Below are 22,184 nucleotides of genomic sequence, written 5' to 3'. Positions count from 1 at the left end.
TCTTTGTGTTGTCAGCAGAACTGAATGACAGATGTCCATGTCAGAGGATGAGCTGGGTTGCTATGGTGGGCTCTCTGCCCCTTCTATCTGAAGGAGACATTCTGGTGTTTTTGCTAGTGGAGGAAATAAAAAAGACTTTATACCAAAGAGTGGAAAAATATTTGGGACACCCCACTGTCAGCCAGCCAAAGAGTTAAGCACAGAGCAAATGGTCAAAATACTATGTTAAAAGTATGCACTGCAGAAGAATGTAGCTATAGACTCTAAGCTTCCCTGGACTCCAAGCAATCAGATCCTGGCCCTTACTCTTGGCCTTACCCTGGGCCTGTACCCCTCTGAATTGTGTGCTTAGCAACCATAGACTCCGGATGTAGCTCCCATGGACTGTGTGTATGACCTACAAACTCTGGACTCTGGGTTAAACACCCCTGGACTGACTCCCACTGGACTTTGGGACTAGCCCACCATAAATGAATGAATGAGTGTATTTATAAAGCGCACGGCTACTCAACAAGAGTGTCCGGGCGCTAATAGTCCCCATCTACCCTACAGACGCCCCTAGATGCAGGCCCTAGCCTTCCTGTACTCGGGACTAGGACCCCCTTCACTCAGGGCTGAGCTCCCCCAGTCTCTAGGCCTAGCACACCATTCCATTATCCTTAGTCTTTTCCACATTGGTCTCTCGGTCAAAATCCCAGATTACACTTTCGTTTCTCGGGCAAATCCCCAGATTTGGGATTTAGCCTCCCCCAACTCTGAAACTCAGCCTCTGGGTCTAGCCTGTTAGGACAATTGGAACCCTCCTTCCCCCACCCGAATCTGGGCCTCAACCCCACCCACACAGATGTATGGCCTAAACACCCACCCACTAAAATCTGGGCTTAGAGTCCTGGATTCGGGGCCTGGTACCCCCTCGACTCAGGGGCTAGCACTCCATGGACAGCTTGCTGAGGTTATTGACTTTGACAATGCTTGTATAATTTTTTTTAGTCATCCTTGTTAGTTCAAACTATGTTTCCAGGTTACTGTAATTAAAGCATTTCCATTGCATCAATGAGAAACTGTTTTCTCTAAAGCGCGAATGTTCTTTTAAATAATTTTAAGTACACCTACCTCCAAGGAATCACTCGTACTGCTCAATTAAATGTATAAGTAATGGGTAGTTTATTTCTAATTAAACATTTTATTGCAAGAATATGGCTGCCGCGAGGGTTTTTCTCCCCACTTCCTTTTAACTCTGGCCATGAGACCTGATGCATTGGCGAATGCTTGTTTGCCTCTTGGAAGGTTTCTGGGACGTTTCCTACGGAGTCTCAGCGGGGCCATGCTAGCAGCTTCGGAGGCATCCCTAGCAAGGCCGGAATCCCAGGACCGCCCCTTATCCTCAGACTGGAGCGCGCGCCGCGGGTAATTACGGTGCAGCCATTCTTAGCGCGGATATTAGATTATCGCAGCTCCAGCACAAAAGCCAGACCCCCTTCCGCCCCCACAAGAAGCCTTTTCCCGCCTCAGTACACCCTAATTAATGCCTCTTACTTAGAGCCAATAAAGAGCACGTTATAAATCGTAATTTATGCGGCAGGCACGCTCTTTGTTTAAAGTGCCAGCGGAGCATTGGGAGGTGAATGAAGCGCTACCTTCTCCACTCCTCCGCGTCGGCTGATTTCTTCATCCATACTGAGGTCTCTTCTCTGCTTGAGAGATAGTGGCGGGAATCTGTCATAGAAACTCAGTGCTGCTGCATCAACGGAATCGGACAGGCTGCCGCCTTTTGAGGAAAAAATGCATATTTCGCAGCGTTTGATTGGCTGAGCAGCGCAAAAGTGACACCTTTGGTTTGGAACGGGTTGTGTGAGGGATTTGATTTGGGCCTACTTTGAGTGGTCTTCGGCAGGAATCCCCGCCCGCCACTAATCTGCCTCGCACTAATGTGATTATCTTCGACCTCAGCCACCCTGAAATTCAGTACACACAGGCCATGGAAAGACAATGCGGAAGGCCCAGTGTGCAGACAGGCAACTGTAACACTTTGTGAGTGGAATGCCCAATGCGCAGACAGGCAACACAGTAACACTTTGTGGAATGCCCAATGCAACAGACAGGCAACAGTAACACTTTGTGGAATGCTCAATGCGCAAACAGGCAACTGTAACACTTTGTGAGTGGAATGCCCAATGCGCAGACAGGCAACACAGTAACACTTTGTTGAGTGCCCAATGCAACAGACAGGCAACAGTAACACTTTGTGGAATGCTCAAGGCGCAAACAGGCAACTGTAACAGTTTGTTTGTGGAATGCCCAATGGGCAGAAAGGCAACAGTAACACTTTGTTTGTGGAATGCCCACTGTGCAGACAGGAAACAGTAGCATTTTGTTTGTGGAATGCCCAATGAGCAGACAGGCAACAGTAACACTTTGTGGAATGCCCAGTGCACAGACAGGAAACAGTAACACTGTTTGTGGAATGCCCAATGCGCAGACATGCAACAGCAACACTTTGTGGAATGTTCAATGCACAGATAGGCAACTGTAACACTATTGTGGAATGCCCAGTGCGCATACAGGAAACAGTAACACTTTGTTTGTGGAATGCCCAATGTGCAGATAGGCAACAATAACACTTTGTTAGTGGAATGCCCAATGTGCAGATAGGCAACACTAAAACTTTGTTTGCGGAATACCCAATGTGCAGACAGGCACCAGTAAAACTTGGTTTGTGGAATGCCCAATGCGCAGACAAGCAACAGTAACACTGTTTGTGGAATGCCCAATGTGCAGACAGGCAACAGTAACACTTTGTTTGTGGAATGCTCAATACGCAGACAGGAACAGACTAATTTGCATGTAGCCAGGTTCTGAGCTGGGATGGTGCAGTGAGCTAAAAAACGGTGATGGATCAAGCCCTGATCTCTTGACTGGGTAGGAGTATTCTGCATCATTCAGAAACTCTGTCCATCACCTTTTCCAAAATTGATTTTATACACACTAAGTGTGGGAGGGTATACTCAGACGTGAGTCCCTAGCTCATTGCACCATCAGGATTCAAGCAAGCCGGGCCGATGACGGCTGAAATGCCAGAAACCGGTCCCCGGTAGCGTGTCTCCTTTCTGGTGAAGAATTGGCTTGGTAGTTTGGTCTGCCCTGTTCCCATCATGCCCTGGGACAGGAACAGACTAATTTGCATGTAGCCAGGTTCTGAGCTGGGATGGTGCAGTGAGATAAAAAACGGTGATGGATCAAGCCCTGATCTCTTGACTGGGTAGGAGTATTCTGCATAATTCAGAAACTCTGTCCATCACCTTTTCCAAAATTGATTTTATCCACACTAAGTGTGGGAGGGTATACTCAGACGTGAGTCCCTAGCTCATTGCACCATCAGGATTCAAGCAAGCCGGGCCGATGACGGCTGAAATGCCAGAAACCGGTCCCCGGTAGCTTGTCTCCTTTCTGGTGAAGAATTGGCTTGGTAGTTTGGTCTGCCCTGTTCCCATCATGCACTGGGACAGGAACAGACTAATTTGCATGTAGCCAGGTTCTGAGCTGGGATGGTGCAGTGAGCTAAAAAACGGTGATGGATCAAGCCCTGATCTCTTGACTGGGTAGGAGTATTCTGCATCATTCAGAAACTCTGTCCATCACCTTTTCCAAAATTCAAATAGGCAACTGTAACAGTTTGTTTGTGGAATGCCCAATGGGCAGAAAGGCAACAGTAACACTTTGTTTGTGGAATGCCCACTGTGCAGCCAGGAAACAGTAGCATTTTGTTTGTGGAATGCCCAATGAGCAGACAGGCAACAGTAACACTTTGTGGAATGCCCAGTGCACAGACAGGAAACAGTAACACTGTTTGTGGAATGCCCAATCCGCAGACATGCAACAGCAACACTTTGTGGAATGTTCAATGCACAGATAGGCAACTGTAACACTATTGTGGAATGCCCAGTGCGCATACAGGAAACAGTAACACTTTGTTTGTGGAATGCCCAATGTGCAGATAGGCAACAATAACACTTTGTTAGTGGAATGCCCAATGTGCAGATAGGCAACACTAAAACTTTGTTTGCGGAATACCCAATGTGCAGACAGGCACCAGTAAAACTTGGTTTGTGGAATGCCCAATGCGCAGACAAGCAACAGTAACACTGTTTGTGGAATGCCCAATGTGCAGACAGGCAACGGTAACACTTTGTTTGTGGAATGCTCAATACGCAGACAGGCAACTGTAACACTTTGTGGAATGTTCAATGCGCAGATAGGCATCTGTAACACTGTTTTTGGAATGCCCAGTGCGCAGACAGGAAACAGTAACACTGTTTGTGGAATGCCCAATGTGCAGGCAGGCACCAGTAAAACTTGGTTTGTGGAATGCCCAATGCGCAGACAGGCAACTGTAACACTTTGTGGAATGTTCAATGCGCAGATAGGCAGCTGTAACACTGTTTGTGGAATTCCCAGTGCGCAGACAGAAAACAGTAACACTTAGTGGAATGTTCAATGCACAGCTAGGCAGCTGTAACACTGTTTGTGGAATGCCCAGTGCACAGACAGGAAACAGTAACACTTTGTTTGTGGAATGCCCAATGTGCACACAGACAACAGTAAGACTTTGTTTATGGAATGCCCAATGCGCAGACAGGCATCAGTAACACTGTTTTTGAAATGCCCAGTGCGCAGACAGGAAACAGTAACACTGTTTGTGGAATGCCCAATGTGCAGGCAGGCACCAGTAAAACTTGGTTTGTGGAATGCCCAATGTGCAGACAGGCAACTGTAACACTTTGTGGAATTTTCAATGCACAGCTAGGCAGCTGTAACACTGTTTGTGGAATGCCCAGTGCACAGACAGGAAACAGTAACACTTTGTTTGTGGAATGCCCAATGTGCACACAGGCAACAGTAAGACTTTGTTTATGGAATGCCCAATGCGCAGACAGACATCAGTAACACTGTTTGTGGAATGTTCAATGTGCAGACAGGCAACAATAAGACTTTGCGGCATGCCTGCACAGATTTCTGACTATTCCCTGCAAACCATACACAGCACCTGCATGCCATTGCTAGTACGCTTCCAGCGGGTTCCCTATAGATATCACTAGTGCACCTCTCTGAAAACGTCCTACTTTCAGGAACAGCTAAGCACACCCAGCCACGATGAAGTCTGCTTTCCAGCAGTGGGAGGAGCTGTCCCTGGGAGCACCCGCTTCAATCGCAGCACCCCTTTCCCCCCTTTCCTCATGTTCCAGTGGCAGGTGCAGCTGCATAATGGGCTGCTCGCTGCACAGAATCATGTACACTGATTCTTCCCAGAAAAAACCTGACGGGCAGGTTTTTTTTGGGGGTGAGGGTCCCTCAACTCTCAACGGAGCTTCGAAGTTCCTATTTTCAAGTTTTTTGGAGCCCTCAGAGTTTAAAACTATGTATCATGGCTTAGTCATTCTCTGATTGTGCTCCCAAAATATGAAATTCGTTCCCTCCTTTCTGGACTAACTTCCCATTCTACCTCCAAAAGTACTGAAAAATACCTTTTATATTACCACCATATCCAAATAAGCACACTCTACTCCACTTACCACTCTGAGCGCTATTGTTGAACCTGTCTGCTCACAGATTTCTTTATACTTGATTTTAACTTGTTTTCACAAAATTTCACCTGGTAGAGCACTCCGATGTCCACGGGCCTGGTCCACACTCAGTGGCGGCCGGCACGGATCTGGAGTGGCAGGGGCGAGGGTGTAAAAAAAGAAAAAGACACCTACCTCCTCGCCACTCTGTCCCACATTGTCTCTCCTCAGTGTCCATCGAACAGGAAGCAGCCAAGTTCCCCTGAACCAATCACAGCGCTGCAATGCAGCGTTGTGATTGGTCTGAGTGCTGTAGTTCGGAGCTCAGAAGGGAACTGGGAGCCTGGGCATGTTCTCCACCCAGGCTGTAAGGCAGGCTGGGTGGCGAACACACAAAGTGTGTATGACGGTTTGACTAGCCCAAGACGGCCAGCCAAAGCGTTATGCGCCCTTCAGTGTGCCCACCTGTCCTCTCCTGCTCTCCTCTGTAAGCAGAGCAGCCCCGCCCCCATGCTGCCGCAGCAGTAACAAATAAAATGGTGATAATGTCAAGTTTTCCTTTATTTCACTGCTGCAATGCAGTGAGTGAGGCAATGCTCCTCCACCTTAGCGAGGGAGTTGCTACTGCCCACACTATGCCTCAAACTAGAAATAAATCACTAAGGATCACTTCTGGTTTAAAAGCCTTAGTTGGGAGATGCATGTTGTTATTATCCTGTATGCCGGCGTGTCCTCATGTGTCTTTTGAACAGGAACGCTAAGAAAGAGTCACCGAACAGCCTGCCACAGACTGTCTCCTTTGGAGGAGACTGAGAGTGTGATCATGGGATGCCCACCTAGATGGTCATCAGGACCTGCCCCCTTCAGGTGTTATGTATAGGTTGGGAGATGTTTGTCACCCTGACCCTTCCTGGAAAAGGTCTTCTCAAGGAGTGCCCAAAGAGAGACAATCTGCGTAGGCGGTGGGCAGAAGCGAGCTCCCGCCATGATACTAGCCCCAGGCCGTCCGATATATTCTGTCCTGTATATCACACCTTCCCAAATGAAGACGCTGCGCTCTCTTGAAAGTGTATATGATGCAAAAATGATGTAGTAGGCTGGTTGAGGAAGGGTCATTGTGATCTATAGTTGCACAAATTGTTGAAGATTAAAGGAAAGTGGGATTCGAGCGAAATGTATTTTGCTCTGCCCTAGAGTGCTTTGGATCGTGTCAGACTCTTCATCCCCTAGCCTGCTCACTGTCATAAATGTGTTGCTTTCCCCACCACAGCATACAGCTTGGGGCAGTGAGTCAACATTGCATCTCCAGCAATGTGAGTGACATTATTTTATCTGATTACCTGCGTCCATCCACCTAAAAAGAAATGCACTTCCATTGAAATTGGTAGGACAATGCTAATTTCTTCTCAATATGCATCCTTTTGTTCCACTCAACGGTGGGTGTCTAAAGCTAAACAGGGTCTTCAGTTCGCAATGATTCAAAGCCATTAGTACCTTATATTTGTGCCAATAAGATCCTATTTTCCTATTAAGTGCATTAATTCTAAAACAGGTTTCTATACCTGTTCTAAGTAGACCTCCCTATCAGGAAGCACCCTCTTTGTTAAAGTTATACGCAATGGTTCATTTTGGAAAAATCAGTTAACATATTTATTGCAAACATATGGCTGTCATGTTTGAAAGTGGGCGTGTTTTATTTTTTCACTTTTTGCGGCACATGCTTGCAATAAAAAATACAAAAAATATAATCATCTCACTAGCTTGGTCTTGCCAGACCATTTGGCTTTGCCAATGCTTATTTTAAATAGCTGGAGTCCTCATTATACCGCTATCCCCAGAGGATTTTTTGACAACCTATGGGGGGAATATGTGTATTTACTCAAGTTTCGAAACTGATTTTGGTGCATCATGTAACCCGAGACCACGTTGGAGTTGGGGTGGATTTTCCACCCCTAGAAGATCACTGGTTGGCTTTTGGGGTTGGAGGAAACCTCTACATTGACCCGGGTGATTTTACCTCTGGCACGCTCAGGTTTACCATCGCTACAGTGCTCTTCATTATATTCCTCCATGACTTGTCCCCTTATATAGTGCCCTTTGTTGTTCATCTTTGCAGTGCTTTGTGGGGTTTCAACTCTGCAGTGCTGTCTAGTCAATCTCTGCAGTGCTCTGGTAGTCCACTTCTGCAGTGATCTGGATGATCTATTGCTGCAGTACTCCGCATTGTCAACATCTTCAGTGCCCTGGTAGTCCACATCTGCAGTGCCCTGGTAGGCCACTTCTGCAGTGCTCTGGATTATCTTGCTCCACATCTGCAGTGTTCTGGTTTGTCCACCTCTGTTTTGTCAAACTGTGCAATGCCATGTTTTTTTCCCACTTTTGGGAATACTCTGTTATCCACCTGTGCAGTGTCGTGGTCTGTCCACCTCTGCGGTGAATTGGTCTGTCCACCTCTGCAATTCTATGAGTTTCTTCTCTGCAAAACCATGTGTTGTCCAAGTCTACAGCTCTTTGCATTGTCCACCTATGCAATGGACGCTATTGTTCACCTTTGAAGTGGTCCGTGTTGTCCACCTCTACAATGCTTTACACTTCCACCTTTGCGATGCCTTGTGTTGCTCAAGTCTGCACTTGCTGGCGTTGCTCACCTCCATAGTGCTCTGGTTTGCCCCTTGTGCTGTCTGCGGCATCTCCGGGCGGAGTAGATGGTGCCCATGCTCCAGCTCCGTTTGTCCTTTACTCCACCCCTTGTGCGCCACCCTCACAGCTGCTGAATGTACCAGTAGCAGACCCTGAAAAAACAGACCTGCACAAATTGATTTGCCCTACCATCTTTCATTGCAAAGCGGTGTTGTTTGCTTAAAATATTTACATCTGACTTTGTATGTAGGTGTTTATATATCTGCATATAAATATTGTATGTATAGTTTCATATATATATATATATATATATATATATATATATATATATATATATATATATATATATATACCTGCTTAATAAATGAAATTCACAAGCCCAGCTGTGTCGCCTCATCGTCTTCAATGGAAGAAGGCATTTTTGTGTATGTATATATATATATATATATATATATATATATATATATATATATATATATATATATATATATATATACACACATATACATACAAAGTCAGATTTAAGCATATATATGTGTGTATTTATGTATAAAAAATTAGTATGTGTCCCCACGTGTTATCTGTGGCCCAATGTGTTCCACACTTAAATTCACTTCTAGAGATGCCATTATGTGCAGTGTTTTGCATTGTCCAACTCTACATGTACTGTGCTTTCTGATACTGCAGTGCGCTGTGTGGCGCAATAGAAGATGTGGCGAAGTACCTGGATACCTTCACGAGTGATAAGCCCCGCTATATAAATTTACAGTCTTTAACTTTAACTCTGAGTTGCCCTCCACTGAAATGCTCTGCATTGCTGCATCTATGCAGAGGTCATCGTTGCCACGTCTGCAATGCACTGCATTATCCAACTCTTTAGCCGATTCTCATGGCTTATTGGACGAATGCATCCACTGTAGGGGCTTGTTTTCGACCTCATGGTCACAGTTTCAAATCCCAGCAGGGCCACTCAGCCGTTCAACCTTCTAAGGTCGATATAATGACTAGCATGGAGTTGGATAACAATAAACATCTGTTATTCAGTGCCAAGATACCCTTGGGTGAACATGCGTTTTCCGAATACGCATTTTATGTTATGTTATGTTTAATTTTCTGCAGTATCCACTTTTGTGGTTCTATAGCTTGACCATCTCTTGAATACTCCAGTGTCATCCTCTGCAGAACACAGGGATGTTCATCACTGTAGTGTCCTAGGGTTCCCACCAGGGGGCAGTTCAGACTATATGTGCTCAATTTGCACAGATTCATACCAGTATCTCCAGTGAGGTATATTTTTGTATGGTGTCGATGTCAGTGCTTGAAATGGAAATATAGACGTGCATGTACTTGCTATCCCAGAGTAGGTGTCTGCTAGCATGAAGTGCTAATGCCCTTCCATTAAATGTTGCAGTCCTGCTGAGAAGTGTTAGTATTGCTTCTTTCTATTTAAAGGAGTACAGGCACTCAGTAGTTGACCGTACCTGAAGCGTATAAAGCACTTGGTTCTCACAACCCCCTAAAGCTAACTATGCTTTGTAACACCCACTACTGATCCCTTGCCTGGGTGTTTATCCTGCATATTTGTCCGCTGTGATGACATAAATGAAGACATGAGCAAACGACTTTCCGATCACTAAGTATTCTTTTGTGAGGGACTACCTAGTTAGATTAATCCATCCATTTGTGGCTGTTAATATATGTTTACGACCACTTTGTGTATCCGTCCTCATGCTTTTATCATGTGCTTTTCTGTTACCAGACATTTTTATCAAGTGCACTAATCCAATTGTTGTGTGTAGTTGCAGTGAAAGAGGACTGCAGCTCCCAGAAGGCACTATTTTGCTAAATGGAAGCTGAGAAAGGAAACGTGGCTTCCTGCAAATGTGCATTCAGGGCGGTGCCGCGTTCTTCATCTCATGTGACCTCATTGGAGGCATGTCCCATGACATGCACAGCACTCGCAGCGTTGTGTGGGTGTGCATCAAAGCTAGAGTGACCAGGCGCGGTGAAAGTCTCGGCTGAGCCATGTGACGGGCTGTGTGATACTCCCCTGTTTTAACCTAATGGCCGCGACTGTGCACTCAGAGCTGATGGAATCTGTTTGTATTTGTATTAGACCGTAAATGCGGGCCATTCAGTGGCACTTGTGATCGGATGTACATGGATTGGAGGTATGTAACTGAGCGCCCCAAATGTCATGGTAAACGAAATGTCAACTAGGCTCCGGTGACCATGAACACGGGGCTGCTAAGTGGGTGTTCGCCTCCGTCCAGTTCCTCCATAGACACACCGAAATATCACCATGTCGGGTAATATATATCGCTCCTTTGTGGACAGTATCAGCAGAGAGGCCAGGATCTGATGGAGCATGGAACCATAACTCACCTCCCCGCCCCTTCTGTGGTAGTGCTCATTGCACTGGGAGGAGTGCAAAGGTAGCTTTTGCCTCTTTTGAGAAATTAATTTTCTAGTGAATAGTAGGCGCTGTACAGAAGATTAATTTACATGTTCATATAAAAATAAAAGACACTTCTTTTTAACGTCAGCTGGGCCTCTCTGAGCTGTCATGCAGTGTAAAGAAGCGCCTGTGCCAAGAGACACCTGCCAGCACGGTACACCACATGAGAAGGAAAAGATTTCTAAAATTGTGTCACCGCCGTGCCTGGAAATGCGAGGTTGGCAGGAGTCCCATGCTGAGGTGTATACATTGTTTCTCCGGCGAAGAAGTGTAATCTTGATATTGTATTTTTTAGCACGTTATTAGCGCAGCGTTAAGGACAAATCCTCTCGCCTTGGCCTAAGCCGCTCTGCCTCCCGGCATGCACCGCTCTGCCTCCCCTCTCGCTGCCGCGCGCGAGGCCGACTGTTTTCTTGACCGAGGCGATAGCCTGCTGTTTGCTGAAAGACATTAATCCGGTGCTGTAATTCCTTTCCTAATCCTGCTGCTGGCGCCATTGAGCTGCACCCCGTCCCTCCGCCCTCTCATCCCGTACTGCTCAGGTGCCGGTGGAAGGGCCGTGGGGGCGGGAAGCAGGTCGCAGCTAGGTTTGGGGAGGCTGTGCGGTGAGGCTTTCACCCAATGCCTCTGTGTCTGCACATGATATGCGGTTCCATCTCTTGCATTCTCCCGAGGAGTTTGAGTGAAAAGTTTTTCGGGTCTGGCGTTAGCCAATACCTTTTGATTTTGCTAACATTATATTTAAATAAACCTGTAGGAGCATTGGGCAGTCCTCTTCATCAATTAGTCTGTTGTTGGCTCGCTCACATTTTTCTTCCACCCACTACAGTGTGGGACCGTGGGTCAGCTCACTACAATTACTGTCCTACTTCACTATGAACACACAAACACTCTCTCACTCACTTCCTCCCATCCACACTCACTCACTTCCACTCTCCCTTAAGTGCCAGTCACTATGATGGTAATACCTGCTTTCTGAGTCACATTTTTTATTTATTAATTCTAACCGAATTCTTTTAGATTGGCTTCACAATAATAACGTTTTGCGAAAAACTATGACACCGCAAACATTACCAGAGCCAAAAGGCTGGCAGACAATGCCAGGCCTATTGTCTTTGCCAATGCCTGTTATCTTTTTTGAGGCTGGCAACCTTCTTCACTTCAGTAGCCTCCAGCATCTCCCCCCCCCCAGACTGCATGGTTTGAATGAAGTGGAATAGCTATACAGACTCCTCATTGGCCTGCCATCCTTCTTCTTCACTTCCCGTTTGTAGGAAAGTAGTGTCTGCTTCCTATGGTTACCCCCACTTTTTGCTTGATGTCTCACTGTCTTTGACTAGTCTGACTGAGATCCTGCTAATCAGTAGCCCAGTCTATCTGCTTACTCCCTTAACTTGACAGATGTACTTTGGTACACTCCAGATTGGATACTGGGGTACCCTCATCAGTCCCTAGTATATGGTACAAATGTGCCCAGGGCATAGGTACTTCAGAGGTCTCCCCTGGGCTGAAGCATGTATTATGCCACCCATGAGAGGTCATGCAAAATGGAACTCTAGGTGTGCTACTGCAGCCTGTGTAAAATGGTGTTTGCATCACTTACTTTAGATATATTTTCACTATATCTAATGGTCACTGCACTTAAAGCGCATGTCACCCCTATAGCAGGCCTTAACAATCCTGAAGGCAGGGTGCTGGGTTTTATGTGAGAGGGTGCCCCTGCATGAGCAGAGCCCCTCTGCAGCCTTCGGAGACCATTCTTCCAGGTTGTCTGTGACTCACGTATACGTAGAGGTGCATTATAACCTTGCGGTAAATGCTATCTTAAAAACGTCTGCATAGAAACATATCATGTTTGGTATCAAACCCTTCAGAAGTGAGCTTCGTGGGGTCACTGGTCTATCCGGTGCCAGCCTTCTTGACCCGGACAGCACAAAATGGATGCTGCCAGCCAGAGACACATTTCTGCCCTCCTGCTGCTGAGCCAAGCTCGAGCAGAGGAAGGCAGCACAATAGGCATCCTGTCACAGGGAGGTGTGACCACCACCCAGAAAGGGTTTAGTGTATTGGGGCTGGATGGGTACACTCTGAGAGAGCCTGAAAGTCTGCACTGGGGGCACATTTGGTGTCCCTGTGCATAGTATAGATCAAACCAGTTCTGGGTCCTGCTCTAGCTCAGAGGCGTAGCTAGAGCTTGTGGCACCCGGGGCTATCCATCAGATTGCCACCCATGGCATCCACAGCCCTGTGATTGTGTGAGCTTAAGTCTCGGACTCGAATTTTGATTCTCAGCTCACTGTCAAATTTCGGGCCCAAATATTTCTCACATGTATCATTGGAATGCTAGTTTTTCATTGATCTAGTAACTGGTGCAAGTAAGTATTAACTATCTGAACGTGCAGTTGTAGAGGGCTGTGCACAGCTCCCCGGGGCCACACCCTTAATTATACTGGTGTGATTTAAAAAAAAATACTTTTAAACATATTTGTCAGCCTGCCTGACTGTGATCAGTATGTGTGTCTCACAGGCTCTCCCAAGGCTTGCCCAGCAATCGTGTTATCACGCACAAGCCTACTGCGGCGGCCGGAGTCCGTGAGTCAGCTGACTCTAATGAATTTATGGTATAGGTCTGAGGCAATTGAGATAGGTGTTAGGTTCTCTCACACCCTGTTATAGTCTGGCGCATAAATAAATTAAACAGCAATCCCAAAAACACACAGCATTGCCCTGAATAGTACATTAGCAGATGGCCGAATTAGGTGTAAATAAGCTAGACTGTAATCCTGAAACACCTGCAGGCCCTCATGTTTAGGCCGCAACACTGCAAACGACGTGCAAATATTCATTGTGCCGTCCTAATGTATCCAGCAACAGTGGGGCAGTGCCATCTGGTGCCTGAAACCCTCTGTGTGCCGTAAGACAAATTTCCCTCTTCAACAATTCCCTACCATGAAACCATATAACCATTGACTTATGGTTGCCCAATTCACTCAAGTGCTGCCTTGGCCAAACCTAAATGGCCTGAAGTGTCATCTGGTGGCCAGGGTACCTTTGGAATATATGTGAATTAGCACCAGTTTACCCTTCCTTGTGCTTCCTCTAGACGCCCTGTAACAAAATAAACTTCCCTCACACAATTACAGAATATGAAATATCCTTGACCTCGATGAGCAGCAAGAGACCCCTCTGCTGGTCGAGCCTGCGGTCCGCCAATCGGTGCCAATCAGCTATTCCCTTCGCCCCCTGCACGCCGCGGCCATGGGAACAACCAGGGCGTGTGGGTGGTGCTGCAAGTAAATAAGTGCACATTGCTCTGTTAATAAAATAGAAATTTTGCTTTAAATAAAACAACTGCGAAACCATATACATTTTGTAAATGCAGTAGATAAACAAGTGCGAACGAGCACATCGTGTTGACTTGCCTGCACCATGGGATAAAAGTGAAAATGTGGGCCACCTGAAACACTGGTTCTGCATCCTTAAATACCGAAACTATTGGACAATACATAAACACTTGTGATAATAAACTTCCCCCAAGCCATAATAACCATTTTGTTTGTTTTAACCATTACCACCAAGTGCTGCAACCAACCACCCAACATTGAACATCACGTGGGAGGCGGCTGCATTTCTGCAATTTTGGGAAATGGCCATTTTGGGATCGAGCCAGGCTGGACAGCGTTGCCATGGTGATACCGACTATGTAAACTATTCTCAATAATATACCTGGCCTATATGGGCATCAAACTTTCAACCATGCTGATCATAATACCACGCAGTACGTGATTGCGCCCCAAAATCCCCACACATCGCAGTGAAAAAGAACATTACATCTGTTCCATATCCAGCAGCATATGAGAACAAGCATTACTACGTGATTACGGCTGGCCACTCTGGTTGCATTAATGTGTGAGAAACCAAAGCCCCCGCTGCGCTGCCGAAGGCCCGATCAGCCATCCGGTTCCATACTGTGCACGTTAAGCCAGAAACCAGCGAAGTATATCCCGAGTCCAACCATATAGGTGAAGTAGTGTGGCTCACTGGTTAGAGGCGGCAGACCCGAGAGCAGAGGACGGCCCGGGACCAGGGTTCGATTCCCGACGCGGCAGGTTTCTGGACCAGGGTCAGCGGACTCGATAATTCTCTCGCCTCGGTGCCCACTCTGATCAGCGATCACACTCGGCAACTCTGGGCATTAGCTTGCCTCATCTTCACTAACGGCCCCACCAGACCGCCGGGGATGCCTGGTCTCACCCTGGAGGTACCCATTAAGGGACCATCTCTCAGGGAAGCCAGGAAGGGTTTCGCAGCGGTCGAAGCGCGGAGATACTCCTCCGGGAGTCGATCCTAGCGCTATATAAACCTGCAATTAATTAATATACAAAAACGCCCAGAGAGTTGAGTGTGTATCGGGAGAACAGCTCAAGACAAACATCTTCTTTGACGAACAGCAGGCCCCAGCTGCGCCGCCGAAGTCCATTGGTTAAAAAAGCAGCAAAGTATATACCCCCTGCACAACCACATACCAAAAACGCCCAGAGATTTGAGGGTGCATCGGGAGAACAACTTAAGTAAAGCAGGCCTCCCTATTAGGCCAGGTGCAATGTGGAAATTACACTGGGGCGTGGGCATGGAAGTCAGGGCTCACTTGAAACAACTTGACTCTATTCTGAATCGGACCGTGGCGACGCAACTGCTCTCCGGATGATTGACCCGACGCAAACCGACATGAGCAGAAAATCATCCTTCTGATGCCTGCAGCAAAATCCTTGTGCTGCCTATGCCGGAAAAGAGGCGAGCGAGTGGTGGTGGAGTGCGTGACGCGTCACTGCGGCGCTACTTTTCAGCGCAAGGGCTGGCCAAACATTATGCCCAGGGCCGTCATTGGAAGCGCTTTCGCTCGCTACAAGATTGACGGCCCTGGGACGGGACCCACAACCACAAACAGGGTACGTCACGCATTCTGCACTGCAGGCAGCATTTACAAGCAGGTGCGCTTGGTCTTCACACGGGGGCCCCAGTGGCTGCGACCTTTATAATTTATTTGTGGACACTAACACTACTGTAGTGACTGTCAGTAGGGGCAGTGTGTGTCCCCAAATAAATTATAAAGGCAGCCACCAGTGCTGCGCGGCCTCCGCCCCCAAAATAGTGCCGCCTGGGGCGGACCGCCCCCACCGTCCCCCCCCTTCTAGCTACGCCACTGCTCTGGCGCGAAACTGGACAAAGGACATGGGTGTAGCCACCCCTCTGTCCTGTTCCTCCCCTAGGAGGGTCCCCTGAATCTGTCCAACCCTCTCCCGTGGGTACAAAAGGGCTTACTTGGCTGTACGACTTTAGATTTTATGTGGACACGATTGTACAAGAAGAAACCACTGACCTTCGACCGTCTGGACACCTTGAACTTCGCTGGACCTCGACTGGGCTCAATTTCATCCCCCTTAGCTTATTTTGTGCCTTTGCTCCATACAGACTTCTTGCAGGACCCATGGTGCACTTAAAACAACAGAAGAATCTCCCTTGGAGTGAAGGAGCCACTCCCCTGCTTTGCAGCACCTAAAGTGCAACTGACTAGTCTGCTGCTCCTGAGCTCCTGCAGACTCCAAAGATTTCAGCAACACAGGAGGTGGGTTCCTGATGGTCCCTAAGATCGATCTGCTCTCTCAGTGAGTTTGAGGCCAGTAGCCCTCGTGGGGGCTGCGTAACCTGAACCCCTGTGCAGTACGTCCATTTGCAAGAGCATATTCTTGTTGGCAATTCCGAGCTTGTGCATTGCACTCCGTGTAGTCCTGATCCTGAGCAGTATTTGCACCAAAGAACTCCGGCTTCCGCACACTGAGTGCTCTGTGGACTGGTGCTTGGCAATCTTGCTCGAGGTCCCTTCGCGACTCCTAGTCCTTCGGCCTGTGGGTCCTCCTGAGGGTCATCTTGATTGTTTTTGGGCATTCCTGGTTGCTCCAGACGTGCCCTGACTCCTCATTGCTTTGTGAGTCCCCTGGACCTTGATGGTCCACACCGTAACCTGTTTGACCTTCCTGCGTGGGTTGCTTTTGCCGAGGCTTGTTGGTGCTCCAGCCGGACATCGAACCCTCAGCACTTGACATGCTTCATAGGGCAGCTCACCTCCAGCCCCTGGTCATACTCGACATCTCCTGGTCCTCGTGGCTGCAGAGTCCAGCAACCCTTCTTCGCACGTGAAGCACCCTTCATCGGTGGGCATTTGTCTACCGAGCACTTGGTCACTCTGAAGTGACCCAGACTCTGTCCCCTCTGCTTTCAGGTTCCTTCCATCTAGAATACAGGCTTGGATTCCACCAGACCCTTTTTACCTTCACAGCAGCAGTACCTCTTCACTCCCCTCCATAGAGAACGACAGAGGTTTCCCCACCATTTCAGACCTATGCACCCGGCTCATCTGGGATAGGTAACTTGGGTACTGCGGTATCCACGGACGGGTGGCTCTCTAAACTCTTAAGTTCCAAAGGGTTTGCTTGAAGTCCTCTTAGAAGGGTCCTTAAACTTTAAAATTGCAACCGCGACTTCCCCATAGAAATGTATAGAGCTCGCAGTCGTGTTCTCACACTGCACCCGTCCTCCGTGGGGTCCATGTCTACTCACCTTAGGTGGTACCTTTGAGTCCCGGCGATTCTACGTGCTCTAGACCTTGTCTTGAGCTCAGTCGTGATTGTTATACCACTATTTTAGTAGTGTCATTGTGTATTGTGCTACTTACAACTGTTCAATCGATTTCGTATTGTGTGCTTTGCATTCTATCCTCGTGTAGAGGATAGAAAAGAGTGTTATATTAATAAATAAATAAAATTATATAACTACTGTGTGGTTCTTCTTCATTTAGTCATTCAGGAGATGACATTCTGGTAAAACAAGCTGCTTTACATTGCTTCAAGATTAAGCCTGAAAGCTGCTCTCCACAGCTACCACTAGGTTAGCTTTTTAAAAGGTAATCATTGACCTCAGACATCACAAGGGTTGTGTGGACTGGTACAGGGTTCCCACTTTAACTAGTGGACAGCATATATCAGGCCACCATCTCACACCGTTGACTTCATCAGCTTTGCCTTGCACAAATTAGTCCACTTGATCCACTCTCACCCCTCCCCCACCAACAGCCACATAGCAGGCTAGTCCACCACCTCAGGGTACCCCATCACCCTCCAAGCTCTTAAAGTCTTTTCTTAAATGGTTTGCCGCAGTCTTCAACAATCCTTGTTTTGTCAACTCACTTACTTGGCCAACAAACTTGAATCTCCTGTGCTCTGGCCATTGCAGCGCATCGCCTTTTTTCCATCCAGTACCCTGCCGTCAGTGACGCATCACTTCTAGGCCATGCTCACGTGCAGCATCACATGTCTGAGAGGTTACTGACCCTGTTAGAACGCTTCTTCTCTTACCCTGCACCCCCTTGGCTCCTCTGCTTCAGCTATTTATTCGTGGTTTCCACAGACAGCATAACTCTCATTCCCTTGACAGCAAGTTTTTTTTTTGTTCTAGCTAATATTTGTATTTCTGTTAATTTCTAATATGTAACTTCTCACCGGAACATCAAGGTGCTTCAAGACAAATTTGTGAAATGTGTGCTATCCGTGTTTGTACAGTGCCTTCTTCTATTAGTGTGGGATTCTAACACTTTATTAATCTGAACAGTGGAGGCTGCTACTCAATGGGGGTGCCAGGAAGAGTGGTTGAAGAAAAAGAAATCATTTACGTGCAGGCCTGCCACCGCCTCTTGGTCCTCTTCAGTAGACTCCTAGAAGCAAGAAGCACCCAGGCTCCGCTAACCAATCACAACGCTGCTCTCCACAGCATGACAGCAGCGTCGTGATTGGTTTGAGCGCCGTGGTTCAGCGCTTGGACAGGGACTGGGAGCCTGTGCAAGTTCTCCACCCAGGCTGTGCATTACAGCCCGGTGGAGAACATGCTAAGTGCGCCTGACTGTTTTGCTGACCCAAGACAGCGGGCCAAACTGTTATGCACACTTAGAGAGTGCCCACCACTCCCCCCTCTGCTCTGGCCAGCCAAGCCTCGTCCCGCACCTAAGCCAGGACGGAAAAATAAAATGGAAATAACAATGTGGTTTATTTTTCCTTTTCGAACTGCTCACAGAGCAGTGGGGTGACACTCCTGTGCCTCAGCGGAGGAGTCGCCGCTGAATCTGAACACCCTTTTAAGAATTATGTGCAAATTGTTTGGGCAATCCATCCTGTCACAGTATCTGCCTCGCCCACTTTCAACCACTGTGGAATAGTTCTTATGTCCCCTCTTCAATAAAAATTGTATTCCATACCTTGTCCATGCACAACATTCTGTAAATTAATCAAATTAGTTATAAAAATAAAATATAGTGATGTGGTATGATCCTCTTTTACAAGTTAGTGCTTTAGCACATAACTTTTGTGAGTGGAGTCGACCGTGCCCCTTACAGGCTAGAACTGGAGTAAACTTCTACTTCGCGATTTGTGTTGTCCCATCTCATCAAGAATAGTGCTGTGGTATGTCTACTGAGAAAGATGTGGTATCGTACCACTTAATAGGCAAGAACTGGAGTAAACGTCTGCTTCAAGATTTGTGCTACCAAACCCATTAAGGTCTAGAGCTGTGGTACATCTACTGAGAATGATGTGGTATCAAACCTCTTCACAGGCCAGAGCTGTAGCATACACTTGCTCTGAGATATGTGCAGTGCTTAATTTGAGCCGGTGTGTTCAGTGCTTGGCACTAGCACCTAATTGTCAACACCAGCTCTCATGATATTAACACCTTAGCTGCGGCGCAAATATCCCTCCCCAGTGCTGCGCTGTCCATTGGAACTAGTTCTGAATGGACGTCCAATGGTCGTGCGCAGCACTGGGGAGGTAGCGCTTGTAACGACCGTTGGCCGTCGGCAGCGCTTAAGAGGTTATGCCACATGGTGGCCCTGTTTGCCTATTTATGGATGAGCACATCAACAGCTTTTTATTAATTGACTATACATTAGCAATGACTCATAACTTCTACCCACGCCCTTCTTATTGCTTTGGGGTCTGGAATGTTCTGAATTTTCACACTTGTAAGGTGTGGTGGTTAATAGTTGTGTTGGTTCTGTCGTTGGCTGCGCTGGCAGTGGCAACGGGTAGTGCAAGCTGCAGTGGCCTCATGCCGAGGACCCTGACACTTATTTTATCACAAATTAAGCACTGAATATATGGTTCCATACCAGATTAGAACGTTGCCATGATCCAGCTTTAAATGAAGTTTGATGACCAATACTTTTTCCTAAAGGTTGCGGCGTACTGTGAGTGATGACATGATGCAATGCTGGCATAGGACTGGTTTTCCCGCTCCCCACTGGCTGACTTCCAGTAGCACTTTTCATTCTAAAAGCCTTATGGTACTCGTAGTAGTCAGTGAAATAGAGTGAAAAGCATAGATTTAAGTTCCTATACTTTAATCTATACAACGCATTCGGGGAACGACCTTTACAACGCGGTTGTTACACCGAAATAGCTTTACAATGCAGTCATTACAACGCAAGTCGTTACAACGACTTGGGCTGGATGGCGCTCTACACTTAGGAATAGTGTGACTTACTATTCCAACACCTTCCCTACTGTTCCACATACTGGAGTTGGAATAGTAAATCATACTATTCCTAAGTCCAGCGCCTCTAGCACAAGTTGTTGTAACGACTTGAGTTGTAACAAATGCAATGTAAACTACTGCATTGTGAATGTATGCGATGTAATGCCATACATTCAACGCATACACACCCTCCTGCGAAAATGATGAGTTGCACCTCTACCTGCCATTCAGCGAATGCCCCATATATGCTGGAACTGGAGTTAGATTAGTTAACCCAGTCCAACAAAAGCTGGGAAGAGAATTTGACTGGAACTTTAGGATTTAAAACAGGCCGAAATTTGAGTGGGCGCTAGTTTGTCAATGTTATTGTTACAGTCTGATTTTTGTGTTTATGTTTTCACCTGGGAGCCATTTTCATATCATACAATCCGCTTCTATCCCAACAGAATTTGCATCGAAGATTTGATTTTTTAAGCAGTAGTTCGATATTTCTGCCATTGTTCAGTGCCACCTCCATATTTCTCTAACATAACGTGTATTTGTAAAGTGCACGTTCACCCATAGGTCTCTTGGCGCTGAATAACAGATGTTTATTGTTACCCAACTCAATGGTACTCATTTTATCGACCTCAGATGGATGAAAGGCTAGGTGGACCCACCTGGATTTGAACCTGTGACCATGAAGTCGAACACAGGCCCCTGTAGTTTGATGCATTAGTCCACGGAGCCAACAGACCCGGTCTTTCACATGTGCTAGATTGTTTTTGCCCCACTTTTCCCCACTGTTGTCCTTACAGCGGCATGGTACATCACATGATCACATGATGAACCATTCATTTTATCTCGCACAAATTCTCTGAAGCGACCAAAAATTTAATTTTAATCGAAATTCGGATGAACTTGCTTCATTTACGTGCCAGGTTGCAATGTATTGTAACTATAGAGCTAGAGGCACCATGGTTAATTTGCAGGGCCTGATGAATAACGTACTCTGGGACTGCATGTGGGTAGTGTATAGGGGACCAGGGCATTACTTTACCCATTTCCTAACAATCTTACCCCTTTCTTTCCTCAGATGGAAGCCCAGATGATGAGCCGAAGAAGGGGGCAGTTTTCCAGCCTGGACGGTGAAGGAAGAGGCGCCATGATGGTCAGTTTTCTTAAATTGTTAATATTTTTATGGTGTTCTTTATTTTTTCACTCCTGCCATCCATTTGGTTACTTCATGAGTAGTGTTGCAGTCTGATGGTGTGGTCTCTCACCATCAATAATAGAGGGGAACGCTGAGCTGATTGGTTCAGCCATCCAGATGAGGAACAGCCACACTCCAAATGCACTATTCTGTCTCTTATAAAAATGAAGTGAAAGAGCCAGCACGGCTAAATTACTTGGTACATCTTGCATAAGACTAAAAAGTTAACATGTGTAATGGCATTTCTTCCTCCCCCTTGTTTTGACTTTTTGGGTTGGCACTTTAGGGGTTAATTAAGAAAGGGATATCTCTCTAGTCCGAAGTAATTTCCTGTTGGGTCGCCATGGATTTGAGAGCTTGATGCCCATTGGCAGTTCACTAGTAACAGAAGATGGCGACTCTTGCCTTTGGAAAAAAACACACATTGGTGCCCAGGCTTCTGCTGTCTCTTCCATGGAACTGGCAGCACAGGAAAGAGGAGTGGCTTTCACTCCAGCTGTGGATACAGCACTGTTTGAAAAAGATACCTGACCAACATGTAAACTTATTCGCTTACGCACATTTACAAATATGGGTAAGACTCGGGGCCGAATGAAATTGAACTGATTCTAGCTCTACAAGCTATCTTTTTTTAAAACAATTTTTTGTTTAAATCAAATTATATTGTCATTTTTTTCCTCTATGTTTTGTACTGCAAGTGATCAAGGCCAATTGCTTAAAATTCTGAATGTCCAAATATATCACCATCTTTGAC

The 22,184-nt window shown here is 46.7% G+C and overlaps 1 protein-coding gene across 1 annotated transcript in view; it reads left to right on the top strand.

Moving 5' to 3' along the window:
* SDC3 (syndecan 3) overlaps positions 1-22,184 on the top strand; it is a 544,130-nt gene that overhangs the window by 173,441 nt on the left and 348,505 nt on the right. Inside the window, exon 2 of the mRNA XM_086956820.1 lies at positions 21,314-21,388. Coding sequence (XP_086812946.1) covers positions 21,314-21,388 — 75 coding nt within the window. The remainder of the gene's footprint in view (positions 1-21,313; positions 21,389-22,184) is intronic.

The sequence above is a fragment of the Lissotriton vulgaris genome, chromosome 2_1 (genome assembly GCF_964263255.1).
Source record: "Lissotriton vulgaris chromosome 2_1, aLisVul1.2, whole genome shotgun sequence".
NCBI lineage: Eukaryota > Metazoa > Chordata > Amphibia > Caudata > Salamandridae > Lissotriton > Lissotriton vulgaris.
This window is presented reverse-complemented; position numbering and strand designations above follow the sequence as displayed.